The 16,188-nt window shown below is 43.4% G+C and overlaps 1 protein-coding gene and 1 pseudogene across 2 annotated transcripts in view; one reads left to right on the top strand and one right to left on the bottom strand.

Annotated features, from left to right (window-relative positions):
- The window catches only part of kiaa0930 (KIAA0930 ortholog), a 54,626-nt gene continuing 38,438 nt past the window's right edge, over nt 1-16,188 (bottom strand). The window contains exons 3-10 of one of the 2 annotated variants that reach the window (XM_042078330.1): nt 4,587-4,691; nt 4,238-4,315; nt 3,911-4,012; nt 3,324-3,464; nt 2,617-2,805; nt 2,137-2,293; nt 608-763; nt 1-223 (exon numbers count right to left, since the gene is read on the bottom strand). In XM_042078330.1, the coding sequence (XP_041934264.1) occupies nt 183-223; nt 608-763; nt 2,137-2,293; nt 2,617-2,805; nt 3,324-3,464; nt 3,911-4,012; nt 4,238-4,315; nt 4,587-4,691 (969 nt within the window). In that variant the 3' untranslated portion in view covers nt 1-182. Of the gene's footprint in view, nt 224-607; nt 764-2,136; nt 2,324-2,616; nt 2,806-3,323; nt 3,465-3,910; nt 4,013-4,237; nt 4,316-4,586; nt 4,692-16,188 lie in introns of both variants that reach the window. The other variant, XM_042078329.1, reaches the window with a different exon arrangement.
- LOC121697060 lies at nt 11,992-14,095 on the top strand (annotated as a pseudogene).

Here is a 16,188-nt window from a genome sequence, read left to right as displayed (position 1 = left end):
CCTTTCCTCCAAAGGTTTCTCCTTTTCATTGTTTGTTCTGTGATCTTCTTTTGTCCATCTACTCACTCCTCTTTAGTTTTTGGTGTTGTTACGTCATCCAGACACTAGATGGTAGTGTTGAGTCAGTTGGCCTGATGCAGGTAGGCACTTGGTAGTGAGTGTCTTAGGCAGTCAGGCTTTCGCTAAGTCATCAGGATAGGTCTTTGTCTCACCTCCAGAATATCTGTAATGTGAAGGGAGACATAGGTGTGACTGAGTTTACCACACAGAGTCCACATCTGTCATTACTTCACTCAATAGTGTGTGTGTGTGTGTGTGTGTGTGTGTGTGTTCGGTGTGTGGGCGCACCTGCATGTATGATTGTGACGTGTGTGTGTGTGTGTGTACACTATGATTGTATGTGCGCGTGTGTGCGCGTGTGTGTGTGTGTACATTGTGATTGTGTGTGTGTGTGTGTGCATTGTGATTGTGTGTGTGTGTACTTGTATGTATGATTGAACAACTGTGTGTGTGTGTGTATACACATCTGAACAGATTCAATGGAATGAGGTGTTTCATAATGAAGTGCTTTGTGTGTATGTATCTGTGCCTGTGCCAGTGTGTGTACCTGAGGTGATGCGATGGATCGGAAGTGTGACATAGGTGAGGTGGGAGAAGAGGAGGAAGTACTCTTCCGTGCGGTTGAGCTTCAGCCAAGAGCCCACCAGGGAGCGACTGGTCCCCGACAGAGAGCGAGAGCGCAGGTTGGTGGGGTTGCCGTAGTCTGGGGAAAACATCCACATCCACGTTTACATTCAGCATCATTCTCATTGTACGTGTAGTATCAATTAGTATCCATTTTATTGTATGACTGTATAGTATTATTGTGGGGAATGGTTCCAATATTATTGTACTACTGAGCCATCATCATACTGAAATGCTTCCATAAAAAACATTAAGATGTGAAAGGCGGCTAGTTTTGCACTATGAGGCAGTGCCACTGCAATACCACTGGGGGGCAGTACATACAAATATCAAAAGCATTCCAAAACTATCCCCAAATGCAATTAACAGAACTGTGCTACAGGTTTCCTCTATGGAGCAGCAACAGTAGTTTTAGTTGAAGGATGGCTACACTGAAGGACACCCCAGATGGCAGTTTAAATAGCTCCCAATTAAGACTGGGCAAAGGTTAGTTTCTCAGACAACCTCAAATCACAGGGTGAGAAGTAATTTATCACTTCCAGAGCACTCCGCAGTCTCACAGTAAAGGTTAATCTCTTAAACTGTCTCTTAAAATGGACGCTAACAAACCTCAGTGTACACGTACAGAATACCATTCCATAACACGCCCAGTCGCCCACCTGACTAACTACTGTTACATGGCTCAACTTCCAGCTGTGTCAGGTGTTAACAGAGGTTTGCATGGCATGTATGTTTGTCTTCAATGTGTACAGTGTTTTGTATATTGTAACGTCCTAAATTGAGTCTATTTAACTACTGGTGACTTGTTATATTTTCTGTCGGTTTTATGGTCTACGCGTCACTGTAGCCCATACATATATGGAAATGACAAGAAAAGCCGACATGACGTTTGCCAACCAATATTTGTTTATGTCGTGCTTTATCTGCAAGTATGATGGAACGATGTGGTAAGGATTGACCTATTAATACACCAGCAGATGAAATTGCAACTGGTGTATGCTGTAAAATCTGTAAAACCATAAGGCAGTAAATGCTTGCGATGTCGTGAGCCCAAGGGTATTGTACTACTTCAGAAGAACGCAAATTTAAAAAATGAAAGAACAGACGAGTTAGAGGTTTTACCTCTCACAGCCACCTAATTTGCCAGTGCACTTAATGACACAACTTGCTTGGGATACTATACAAAACACCAAGCAGCAGACAAGTAATTATCCGAGGAACCATTGAGCTTATTGGAGTAATTTAAGGGCCATTTGTGCTGAACATGAACCAAAGATAATGTGATCAACACTATTACCAGTGAATGGTAATGTGTGTTTTATACTACTACGATGTGCTAAAGTTTCATAAGTGTTGGATTCACTTTGGTGTGTGTGTGTGTGTGTGTGTGTGTGTGTGTGTAAAGGGGGGGGAGGGTGTATGGTAGGTCTCTGGTCACTGAGGTGTGGTCACCTGTGTCATCCTCCTCCCTGAAGAACTCCTCGCTGTCGTTGGCCGAGTGGGACTTCTTCATCTCAGCCAGCGTGCGAGGGAGCTTCCTGCGCAGCGAGGGGGAGAAGAAGGACGGCCGGTTACGCTCCGGGGTCGGGGGTGTGCTGAACGAGGTCATCTGTCCGGTGGAGAGGGGGGTGGATGGATGCTATCAGGACATCAGGAAGGTCACATCACTGTGTCTGTATGTGTGTGTCTCTGTGTGTGTGTGTGTGGGGTAAACCCACATATACAGTACATTAGTGCTATGGAACTGTGATTTGAGCATGTCACTCTTAGCACTCTCTGAGTGTACCTGTGTATGTTGCAAAACCACAAGCATAGTTCTACGGAAATGTAATTTTTGCTTGTCACTCTAAGCAATTTCTGTGTGCGCGTGTGTGTGTGTGTGTGTGTGTGTGTGTGTGTGTGTGTGTGTGTGTGTGTGTGTGTGGTACTGACCCGCTCGTGCATCGGGGAGTCCTGATCCTCCTCGGTGCCGCAGGGCGACGTGTCTCCAGTGGGCACCCGGCTCACGGCCATCTCGGCGTGACCTTTGCCCTGCGGACCCTTCATCCGCACAAACTCCATGTTGTTGTACTTGTAGAAGCCGAATGACATCTTCTGAGCCATTTTGGCCGCCACGCTCACCTACATACACACGCACACAAGCATTCCCACACATTCCACAGAGACCACACGCGAGAGAGAGAACTTTATATAGTAGAAGTACTGTGCCGTGCTCAGGTCCCTAAACAGATGGTGGGTGAAAATGCTTCGAATGGTATTTCGAAAATTAAAATGAATGAAAATGCTTTGAATGGCACATTGTTAAGACTTTAATTTGAATAATCATGACAGATTACTCGGCATGTAATTAGTAAGGGGTAATGTATAGAACGCCGGTCATTATTGTATATAGTATATTGTAAATAGTTTGCAACAACACACGTTGAACTTGAATCAAACATTCTTTAGAACATAGCTGATCAACCGTCTGCTTTTCACTTTTGAATGAAGTTTAAATAATGACTGTTTGGGAAATCCCATTCAAGTCAATGGAGCGTTCTACTTGCATTGTGAAGAGCCGTGTAATAACTAAACACAAACAATCACAATTGAAGTAAGCCAAACTGAAATATGGAGCTGGGGTAAGGGCAGTGGCATACCCGGTTGTCATAGACCTTCCTCAGGGCCTCGTAGCGGATGGAGCCTTGGAAGATGACTCCCTGGAAGGTGTTGCTCTTGTCACTCGCCACCAGTTCCACACACACCATCTCCCCTTCTCCGACAGTCATGTCGCTGAACACCTGCGATTTAGAAACATTTAATGATTTAGAAACGAGCACAAAGCAGCAGTACATCTGCATGTCATTCTGCCATTGCATGTTATCAGCATATCCAGAACATTTTCTTCATCTTTCCTTTCATGGCATCCGCATATCTTTGGCCTCCTCGTTTGACGAGCTAAGCTAAGCTAAGCTAAGTTGAGTGCTACCTCATTGATTTCTCATTAGAGTCGAGGCCATTTGAAACAGGGGCTACCTGTTTCCCTACCAGGGTTAATGAAGCTGCACTGGCAGCATGGACGTCTGTGACCCCAGCAAATCACAATTCATTAGACCGACAGCCACTCCAGACTCCATCAGCAACATGTCCCAGGGGCCCCACTGGCCAGTTCCCACAGTCAATCAAACTGGACCCGCCTCATTAGATTGTGTGGGAAGTAAGGGGAAAGGGAGGAAGTGGGAGGTACCTCTTCAAAGTTGTCAATCATGAAAAAGATGTTTGGGTAGCTCATCTTGGACTCCTCGCCCTTGCTGTCCATGGGGTGTTTGCTGGGGGTGGCAAAGACTTGCTGGAAACAGAACCACAGACACAATCAGATTGAATGTATGCATGAGCTGAGTCCTCACATGTATTTAAATATTCTCACACACACACACACACACACACACACACACACACACACACACACACCCCAACACCCCTCTGTTAGCTAAATATCCTGAATCATGCACATCCTTATATGATGGCAGTACATGAATCAAGATAGCAGCTTGTTCTCCGAGACTAATCTTACCTGAGATTTCTTTTTATGGATGTGAATATCACCTGCATCGGAACGAGTGCAAACTGCACAGGTGACCACATAGTCCAGCTGGAGAAGAGAATAACAGCAACAACATTTATATTAGGCCTACTTGTATATTAGATAATCCACTTCTGTTGTGATAATGCGCTATATAAATAAACTGACTTGACTTCTATGACTTTTATATTCTTGACTTCTATGTATATTACCAGTATATTTAGTGACAATCCCATATGACAAGGTTGTGGATAAATTTTAGTCGTCAAGTCAAATGTAGTTTGCACAGCTTCATCTGCACTGCAAGAGGAGATAGTCTACTGTAGCTGAGCTCTCTAACCTTCTGCAGAATGAGGTTCAGGTAGACACTCTCCTCCCAGTCAATGTCAGGATCCCCCAGGCCAGGGAGCTTCTTGGAGTCCCTCCTGTACACCTCCACCTCTACCTGAGAAACAGAAAAGCACAGAGAGACACACATGAGTACATTATGTCTAAGAGACATGCTACATCTCCATACAAAGAAAACTGATATGGACGTCATTGTTTCACAAATCAATAGGGAAAAAAACATCACATAGAACAGTGCCTGACAGGTGTTATGATATCCTCTGGTGTGACTTTCCCAAACTAATATAAGTTCACTTCCATTGCTCAAGTGTGCTATACTTCCTTTTGTCCTTGAAGGGGACAAAAGTCATCTTGATTATTGCTTTATGTCGCTCCTAGCTTGAGATTTTTTTTCTCCATCTCTCTCTCTCTCTCTCTCTCTCTCTCTCATGAGCATGGCACTGGCCCCAGCAGCGTGACGGGTTATAACTCACTCAGTGTGTGTCTGGGAGGCATCTGAACCCCCATGAGAGAGGAGGGGTAATAAAGACAAAAACGAGGGAAGGAGACGAGCGAGGGAGAAGAGACAGAAAGAGAGACAGCGGACGATCAAGACAGAAGGAATGTCTCCCATGCTCACCGAGTTTACGGGTCAATCTGTCTCTAGACGATTTAAGACAGAAGGAATGTCTACAATGCTCATTGAGTTTATTGGTCAATCTGTCTCTAGATGATCCACCACTTCAAAAAATTTATACATTTCTTGACTGATTTTTATTTAATTTGATTTGAGGGGAACCATACATATGTTTTTCTGGTTAACACCCTTTCACTTACACTAAATTCTGGATTTTCCACACGGGCAAGACTGCATGCAGCACCAGCTTCTCTTTTACACCACACTCTTCCTTCACATCTCAGTAGGGTGGCTGATGTTTGCATAACTGATGGTGAAACATGGGGAGATTCGCCCTTGTGGCCTCCACCCATGATGACTAAACGTAGGGTTGCTCAGGGCAGCATCTCCTTGGCCTCTCATAAGGCTAGATGCTTACACTTAACGTGCACTCTCCATGGGGGTGTGCATGTGTGCACGTGCGTGTGCACTCTCCATGGGGGTGTGCATGTGTGCACGTGCGTGAGAGCATAGGTGTGAGGCCTGTTTCTAATTGACTGTGCTGAACGTCCTGTGAAGGAATGCTTTATTGTCTGAAGTCCTCACTGGTTCACACAAAGGCCATCTCTGACTGCGATTCTGAGAGGCAGGGGTTACTATGGTGACAGTGTGTGTGTGGGTGAGTGTGTCTGCGTGTAAGTATTATGGAAATCCAATTGCCATCTAAGATAGTGTCTGAGAATATTCTATTCTGTAAACCTCGGGGCAAAAAACCCTTCCTGCTCAACCATGCATGGATTCACAACAACGAAATAAAACTAGGTCACCAACTCTTCCAGTTTATAGGAGGCCTGAACACAAGCGGACCAAATTCAGACATGAATGACAACTTTAGGGCAACCGCATACATTCAACAACACACATCCGATCCAAACCTTGTTGACCTTACGAAAAAGAGAACAAACAGCATTTGGGAAATTTCAGTCAAGTGTGGACCCTGAACTCTTCCCAGCACACACATGGATGCCAACCCCCCCCCCCCCCCCACCTGCTTCCACAGCAGCTAGTCCGAGCAGTTGGAGGCTACCGACTGACTACATGCATTATTGAATCCTCTTTGTGGAGAAGCTCGTCTGCTGTCGTGCTCCTCACGCCTGAAGAAGCTCAGCAGCAGTGGAAACCAGGCTAGCGTAGAGAAGTTAGCCCGTAAAAACACACCCAGCAGGCAACCACCAGTGCAACTCAGGTCATTAACTGTGAGTACAGACGGTCTGGTGAAACTGCAAAGCCAGTAAAGGCACTGACATCCCAACCCTTGAGGTTTTCAAGCAATTATAGAGAGTACCTGTAAGTAAAACTTGGTTGACTACATGGGCCAGTGTGAATAAGTATAAGTATAAGTATATATACTTTTTTGATTCCGTGAGGGAAATTTGGTCTCTGTATTTTACCCAATCGGTGAATTAGTGAAACACAAACAGCACACAGTGAGGTGAAGCACACACTAATCCCGGCGCAGTGAGCTGCCTGCTACAACGGTGGCGCTCGGGGAGCAGTGAGGGGTTAGGTGCCATGCTCAAGGGCACTTCAGCCGCGGCCCACTGGTCGGGGCTCGAACCGGCAACCCTCCGGTTACAAGTCCAGAGTGCTAACCAGTGGGCCACGGCTGCCCACTGAATGCAAGCAATAACATAACCTGTATAGTTAGACATATCTAGACTTAATGATTTAAGTCTAGACATAACAGAGCATCAATATAGCTACATTATTGTAGACTCCCATCATGTAGTGCCACTTTGCACCATAACCCAGTGCCAGAATGAAGCCGTCCTCAGTGCCCTTGTCACACTTCGCTCTGCCGCGAGACATACATTTTTGTTAACGCGTAACATTATGTTATGACACTCTGCAGTGAAATGACAGTGTGTTGTGACAACAGGCTTAAGATGTTAAAGCCTCCTGCGGCGAGTCAGATGGACCTTACGCTGATGCTGTACAATGTACATAAAGTGAGTTTACAGGAGTGGTGGTGGTTTGCTGGGCAGCACTGACAGAAACAGAGTAGAGACACGGTCAGCTGCTGAGGGGGTGTTCTCATAAAGTTTTAGATCATCACACCTTTTTTCTCAAAAATGTACAAACTGCATTAGGGTGGTAAAGAAATATGAGCATGCAGTCTTAAAAAAATGAATGTGTTGAAAACAACACAACTTGTATTGCTTTTAACACATCTCTGTGTCCAGATAGGGACAACATGGTTTGTGTTGTTTACTTTTTTTTTTTATTTGTTTCACAATATGTGTTGAAAATAACACAACTTGTGTTGTTTTTTTAAACACATCTCTGTGTTCAGATAGGGACCACACATTCGTTTTAAGAGTGTGGGTCTTACTGCGAACACACATCATGTCCGACATCAGTTTGAGAGGGGACGAAGCAAGAACAGAGAGTATTAGAACAAGAGATCAACAGAGGGAAAGGGCAAAAGAGAGTGAGAGAAGAAAACAACGAAGAAGATGAAGAGGCAAACAAAGACACAGAAGATGCCAACGAGGAAGATACCAAAGAAGAAAAAGATGGAAGAGGAGGAGTAATGGGCATGTAAGCTGGACATCCTCTCTGAAAGGCATCAAACTGAGGCCCATCACAGGATGTGCTTGGTTGGTCTGATGCGGTCAGTCTGTCTAGCCCAAAATCCTCACCATGACAAGCTCACTCACATATCATCAGACAGACAGATGGAGAAGGAGACTGGCAGAAAGGAGAGAGATAGAGAGAGAGGCTTAACACTCTTTTATTAACCAAGTACGTAGGTTTTCAACAACTGCAAAACCATAACATCCACAAGTATTATAGCATTAATTTAAAAACATATAGATCATAGTGCAGCCCACTACTTCATATTTCAAAAACGACTTGCCCATCTTCACCACCCAGAGAGAGAGAGAGAGAGAGAGAGAGAGAGAGAGAGAGAGAGAGAGAGAGAGAGAGAGAGAGAGAGAGAGAGAGTTGAAAGGGTGGAAGAGGGTAGAAGAGAGGGGCTTAATGTCAATGCCAGCAGGTTCCTCTTACAGCTTCAAGTGGAGTGCCATAGAAATGCTACTGCATGCTGGGACACGGAGAGGGTACTTAGCAACTCATCTACTATGTCAGAAGACCAACAGTGCTTTAAACAAGGATTATAATATTCACCCAATTCAACGTGACATAAAATGCAAAAAAACATTTTTGTTGGTAGTTGCCTGTCAAATGAGACCCAGAGAGGTAAGAGACCTCTTTGAACACTAACTGTTCCATGTAAGTGGCCACAGACTTTTACTTGACCTTTTAAAAGGCCAATGAACAAGAGCACTGAATGTCCACCTCACATGAATACAAATGCAAGAGGAGACAAAGGAGACATCTAGGTACAACTTCATCGGTACAACTTCATAGGTACTTCATTCTGTCATCTGTCATCTTCCTCACATACACATCTCTTTCCCTTTCAAAGTCATTTTAGTCACTAGGACTGCAGGACACTGGAAATTGTGTCAATTATTATGGGATAGCAATGCCAGGACACAACAGACCCAGAGTATAGATGCACTCATGGGCACTCATATGCACATGCACAAGTGGCCCATTCACTTGCATCAGGATCACTGAGACCGTGTGGATGTTCACCTGCATCCTCTACCAAAATGTTGGTAGTGTTACATATTGGTATTAAAGTATTGAAGAATCAGATGAAAATACAGCTTAATATACTGTATAAAAACGTATAGGCCTATACAATATTGATAATTTAAAAGTAAAAATCACATAGGCCTATTATTTAGGAGGACTACCCTCGCAAAAAAGGGGTGAGGGCCTGTTTGTTTCAAATGAGTAGCCCTCCATATGATTTTGGATCTTCAGGTAGCCCTCATTCCCAAAAAGGTTGGAGACCCCTGGATTAGACTAAGAACTCCATCTCCATCAACCAGAGGGTGGCTAACTTCAGAATGTAAAAGCTGGCCCTAGTGAAGCTCCCATCTATGATTGATCTGAGATAGTGCCATGTGTATTGTTCCATTCATTACATTGACAAGTCTGGACTGAGCTACAGTAGCAGCACAAAGTAATTAGTGTAGAAATAGTTTCAGTTTCATTACTGTCAGTCTGCAAGATGCAGAATTATTCTGAACACTGTGTGTGCAGATACACAGGACACTTAGGGAATGAGTGAGAGAGAGAGAGAAAGAGAGAATGATGAGGAGAGAGAGAGAAAAAAATGAGGGAGAGAGAGGGAGAGAGAGCGAGGGATGAGCGAGAGGAAGAGGCAAAAGGATAGAAGGATGAGGAAAGAGAGAGAGAGAGAGATGAGTGAGAGCAAGAGAGAGGGAGAGAGAGATGAGCGAGAGGGAGAGACAGCAGGAGAGAAGGATGAGGAGAGAGAAAGCACTCTATTTACATCCCTTGTGTTCTCCCTTTTCATATAAATGCTAATGCAGACTAAAAAAAAAGCAAAGATAAAAAGGCGACGGGTGAGTCTGTATGTTGGAAGGGGAGGAGGAGGGACATCTCTCATTATTTTGGCACTGTGTGTGTGTGCGTGTGTGTTGTTCAGGTGATTTAATCAGAGGCAGCCAGTCACAGCTCCGCTAGCAAGAACACTAAACAACCAAGGGCTTGCCTCAATGGCAAACACCGTCAATACCAATCAGCCTATCTGCCCGCTGCATTTGTGTGGAGAAAGAGGAGGAGGAAAAAACTCTGTGTGTGTGTGTGTGTGTGTGTGTGTGTGTGTGTGTGTGTGTGTGTGTGTGTGTGTGTGTGCATGTGATTGTGACAGTGTGAAACAGTATTTTCTGTGTGTGTGTGTGTGTGTGTGTGTGTGTGTGTGTGTGTGTGTGTGTGTGTGTGTGCATGTGATTGTGACAGTGTGAAACAGTATTTTCTGTGTGTGTGTGTGTGTGTGTGTGTGTGTGTGTGTCAGCAGTTGATGAATGCAGGCTTGCTTATGAAGAGAATGACATCACCCTGCTCTTAGTTGTCCTTTGTCCAAAGAGCAATGAGAGGAATCAAATCAATACAGCCGCCTGCACATAACTGGCTCTATGCTGAGTGGCCGTTTGTACAGCATTACACAGGCCTCTCTTTTCTGTAGGTTGAGAGTTATATTTTATCAATACCGGTATACATTGTGATTCTGCTCTGTGATTCAGATCCACTATGATATTTATTCTTGGCCCAAGCTACACTTGGGTTTTGTTTGTTTACATATATGTAAACTTTGAAATTTTATTTTTTCCCACCACAAAAACCAATACCTTCACCTCTAAATCCACAGTAGCAAGAATAAGCATGCATAATAAACATGCAAGAAAGTGAGAGGTGAGAAAGTGGGAGAAGACAGGGAGAGAGCGACGCCAATGAGAACGAGAGAAACTGAAAGAATTTTTGAAAGCAGCTGAGACTGTGAAACTGTAAGCTGTCTGAGACGCTGTCAGTGGGGTGACTGCAGTGTTCAGAGGAGAGACGCATCCTGTGAGCTGTTTTTCACACACACACACACACACACACACACACACGCACACGCACACGCACGCACGGAGGGATGAGATCTGTTTACCCAGAATTATTCATCGTCCTAGTTCATGGAGAACAGTTCATGCCCTAACTGAGCAAAACACTAATTTCTTCACTTCATTTGGCGTCCTCCAATACCTATGCTACCAAACTACTAAAAATAAAAATAATGGGCAAACAAAAACAACTCTTTAAAACAGAAAAACACTTTGCTGTACGTTACAACAAGTGTGAGAATAATATATCTTTTAAACTGGGTCTTGTGCGACTGTGGCGGGATTTGGGGATATTTGGAGTAGGCGACACAATGCAGGGCATTTTTACTCTTGGACCTTTCAAAATCAGCTCTGCATCTCTCTCTGAACTCTTCAGTCACTCCCACAGAACTACTTACGACTTTACAAGCATGACCAAAGCCTAAATATAAACTGCTGCCGTTCAGTAATAGCTGCATAACAAACTCGGATGCATATTTTCCTCACACTTTGCTCCATTTCAGACGTGGTGACCTTTCACATAGATCACCTCATCTATCGTCCTGTTAAGCTTATGCATGTATTTTGAAAAGTGATATCTCTGAAGAACCCTAAGAACTCTATTCACAAACCACAGAAGAAGCAACAAATGAGGCAATAAATCATCAAATAAAATAAAATAAAATTACTAAATCAAAATAAGAAATAGAGTTAGTAACTTTTAATTTAAGGTTAGCTTGTTAATTTCATATGACAAGCCAAAGCTCTATCTTTTGTTTTGTATGCAACACCCTGCTTTTGAATCTTTCCAAAGTTGCTTTCAGACCTAGGTGTAAGTCCGCATGTCAAGCGATTGGGCCGTATATCTGAACAACATAACCGGCTATTTGGAATTCCGAACTCTTACACTACTCCCCTCCTAGTATTTCTGGTGGACATTATGTAAATGAGCTTGTGTCTAAACCAAGCGAAGAACATGCAGAGATTGTGTTCATGTGCGTGTTCAACCACGTTCAACCTGTTCAACCACGCAGGGATTCTATTCATGTGCGTCGGTGTCGTTCACACATATTGTATGACAGCATAATGTCAGCATGTTAGCATCATATCTGTATCACACGAAGGGTCGGACCTCCATTTGACAAAACTCTGCATATACTGAGGAGGACGTGTCTGACAGCAGCTCAAGTAACAAGAGGAAACAAACCAGTTCCAGGGCTGCACCTGATCTTGCAATGTCACTACTGGCCCGACAGTCACACAGATGGCACGCTATCTCACACTATCCCTCACCCAAGATAGAGCTAGTGTGAGACCACTGGACTAGAAGGTATAAGAGGAGTCCTCTGCCAGATTCTGACCCTCACTGGGTACTGAGCCAAAAGTACTGTATGATGAAGGTAAGGGTTCTCCTTAGGTGGTGGATGGGCTCTCTGCATCTCCCACTTACAATTTAACTACTACTGTCTCAAACTGAGTCAGTTCATACGCTCTGGGTATACTGTAGCTCATGTTTAAAATCGCAGACTAATTTGAAGCACTGCCTGGTCAAAAAAGAAAGAAAGAAACCAAGACGCTCTGTTGTGAAGCAAACATCTTAGAAATCCAGAACATGGCAAATGTTTAAAAGTAACTTTTCCTTTGAAATCTCAAGCAGACAGGCATGACAGGTATCTCTGTATGTTCTCATCTTTACCACAGGTCTCCCTGAGTCTCCTCACAGTGCTGGTGGTCATAGCAAGCCGTTCTGTCCACAGCAACTTGGTGGACTGTGCCGACATCTGCAACGACGGACCCCAGGCCAGCGGGGTGTACACTATCTACCCAGCGGGACCCAACTCTGCGCAGTATGTGTACTGCGACATGGACACAGAGGGAGGGAAGTGTATGGTGAGAAAAGCTAATGAAGCCTGGCCATATACTGCTGGAATGAAGCACCATTTTGGCAGTTGCTCCCTGACAAAAAACGGGTTTTACTCATAGACTGCATAAACAAGTGGTGTGAATGTGATTTTTGTCTTTCCTTCCCAGTAAACTCACCCTGAATCAGTTTTGAGACAAATTACACAAATTACAGAGTTCTTGGGGTACTCAGCAGGTGGTAGTATCGGATTTGAAAAACTGATTTAGTTTTGTTCCACTATCAAAAGGTGATCCACAGGAGAATGGACGGATCAGTGAACTTCTACCGAGGATGGGACCAGTTCAAGACTGGGTTTGGACATGCTGCTCCTATATTGGATTGGTGAGTAGTGAAGGTTACACCTTCACATCTCCTTATAACAACATCTCCTAATAATCAACAGTAGCGGTCCAGACACAACAATAAAAGCACACACAATTCATTTTGACCAGACTTCAACCTTTTTCATGTAAGGTTTGGAGACTCTACATCTCCTCACGAAGAATGAGACCTACGAACTGAGGGTGGACATGGAGGACTTTGACGGGAAGACAGCCTACGCCTAGTACTCCTCCTTTGCCATCTCCCCTGGGGTGGAGAACGAAGAGGAAGATGGATACAGACTGTTTGTCAGCGGCTTCCAAAATGGCGGAGCAGGTAAAGGTTAACTTACAAGAATTTTCTGTTAGTAAGCTGTTTTCTAGGGTTAGAAATCGTTAACGGACTTGATCCAAATGTGGAGGACGTGGTCTATATTTTCAGCATCCAAACATTAATTTCAACAAAATCATGTATTTTTAATTAGAATATGTTGGAGTTCTGGATATCTCATATTAAATGCAATGCACAGTTAGTAAAGAAACAAGTTGTAATTCAGTATATTCATAACTAGACAAAAACAGTGCCAGTGAGACAAACACCTTTTGTATCCACAGGTGACTCCCTGACCTACAGCAATGGACACAAGTTCAGCACGTTCGACCGCGACCAAGACACCTCATACTTTGCCAGTTGTGTTGAGAAGCATGAGGGAGCCTTCTGGCACCGGTCGTGCATGAACGTCAACATCAACGGCGTCTACATGTGGGGGCAGAGCAATCCACACAGCGTACACTGGCATGGCTTTAGACGGGAAAAGTCTCTCAAGTCTATCTCAATGAAGATCAGACCCTCATCAGTCACCAACAACCCAGACAACTGGCAGTCTTAAAGGAGTTTAGCTTTATCTGAAGCCTTGTAAGACATAAGTATGTCATAAACATGTGAAACAGATGTTATCTTCTTAAGTTGTCCTGACAATCAGTCAAGACTTTTGAAATGTTGAAGCAATGCAAACTCATGTATGTGATATTGGCTACAGTAGCTTCCAGAAGTCATAGACCTGAAATCATAATTAGTTCTGATGGTAAGATGACACTGTTATGGTATTGCTTATTGAACATCAGGATGACTTTTGACAGGATATTGCATCTGCCATGTGATGTTTTAGACAAGATTAGGCCACTCTTCAACTGGAAATACTGACTCATGACACATCAGATTTCAAAATAAAAACTGTCCATCACAATGTCACTCTATCACCACAACAGTTTGACATTTAGTTAAAGTCATAATGTGTTGAAATGACAATTTCAAAATAAATGCTCCACAGCGCTGCTCAAATGTCACATTTAACAGGAAATAAAAAAAAATCATTGACTGAACTGGCTTTAAGACCTGACATTTAATTCACACCTTCACAATGAACCACAAGGAGAGACATTTAAGTCAGGGACCAGACTGCTGGAAAGGGCACACGTTATGCAACATTCCAACAAGCCCTGAAAACATGAAGTCTTCTCTCTGCAGACACTAACTCTGGAGTGACTCATAAGCCCCCTCTTCCTCTTAGTCTGCTGCAATCCGCCATGCTATACTTCAGGAAGTAGGATTTTGCATGTTACATGCACAATTGAAGAGTTCAGATATTAGTCACATTTCTTCATCAAAAGACCAGTGTTTCTCAAAGTGTGATCGGCAAGCTACCCCTATAGTGGTCTGTGAGCAGATGTGGTCAAATATGTTTTATATCAGTGTTTCCTAAACTACCGATAAAATGTGTCATATGAAGGTGTAGTCTGGTTACAGGTCCGAAGTGCTAACCAGTAGGCTACGGCTGCTCCAACCTGTGTTCATTCACACACACACACTCCTCTCACCCCAGAGTGTGTGTGTGTGAGTGTGAGTGTGTGTGTGTGTGTGTGTGTGTGTGAGAGAGTGTGTGTGTGCACGCGTGTGTGTGTATGTGTGTGTGTGTGTGTGTGTGTGTGTGTGTGTGTCCCTGGCAAAAGATGTGAGTCACACTCACTGACATTGATGAGGTTTTTTTTTCCGTAATATCAAACCAAGTTGTATGTAAATTTAAACAGTATTAGCCGGCGGTTTTGTGACACTGCCTATCTAGCAATGCCAGTTTACTCTTTCAATTTACATCAAAAATTATCTGTGTGACCTTTGAAAGAGAATGTGGAGTACGATTAGCTTACTGGTAACACAGCTAGCATTAAATGGTCAAATGAAACCTTAAGGTGCAGACTTGATCAAAAATGGTCAGGTTCAGGGAGCATTGCGTAATATACTGTTGAAGTAGGCCTGTTGTTTGTATTTGTTTTTTTTTCTGTGATATTTAGGGAGTTAGGTGGTCCATACATTTTGTTGGTGGTCATTAGTCTGAAAAAGTTTGAGAAACACTTATCTAGACCACCCCTAATTTATATCTACATATCTGAAGAAAACAGTTTACTGCACTTCACAGCAGCACAGTGATGACAACACACCTCTCAGCCTCTGTAACCAGATATAAAGTATGTGATCACTCAACCTGAGAATCTTTGATTCCACCGATCATGTTGTCTTAATCATTAGACTATAAGCCTTCAGAGCCTATAATGGATGTAGTCTTCTGATGTTTATCTGTAGTCTTCAACTTTCTACTGTGCTTGAATTGTGCTTGCTAAAAAGCCATCAGCGGTCGGTTTGTGCATACTGCTTGTTGTAGGCTAATCAGTGAGGGCCTTTGACTTATCTAAACATTTGTGTTTGAATAGTGTTTACCAAGATGCCATCTGTAGTCTGTTTATGCATGCTGTTTCCTTCTCTCATAATGCAGTCATTTGCACGCAGGTGTAAGGAGCTTTGACCTCTGATCCGTTTCCTGTCTCAGTCAAGGTAATTCCCAAGGCCACTACTACCGGTATTTTAGTACTGTTCTTACAGTCCTCATGATTATGTCATATACCCTCCTTCTTCCACCCCCCAGTCCAAATTAAAACCAAACACACCAAATTTAAAAAAAAACAATGAAAAAATTAGGCGAAATGGTTCTGTATTTTATCATGGTCAATAATAATGTGTAATGCACAGTCTAATTATTGACCAAAATGACATACATGGGAAACTTCTACAGTTCTTACTTCTACATTAAGTATTACACTGACAGAAACAAACTGATTGTCATTTAATTGAAACCTCAGAGGCACAACAACTAAATTTTCATTTCAAAATACTGGGATCCTAAATTATATTCTTA

The sequence above is a fragment of the Alosa sapidissima genome, chromosome 22 (assembly GCF_018492685.1).
Source record: "Alosa sapidissima isolate fAloSap1 chromosome 22, fAloSap1.pri, whole genome shotgun sequence".
NCBI lineage: Eukaryota > Metazoa > Chordata > Actinopteri > Clupeiformes > Clupeidae > Alosa > Alosa sapidissima.
Note: the sequence above shows the minus strand (reverse complement) of the source record. Positions and strands in the feature narration are given on the sequence as shown.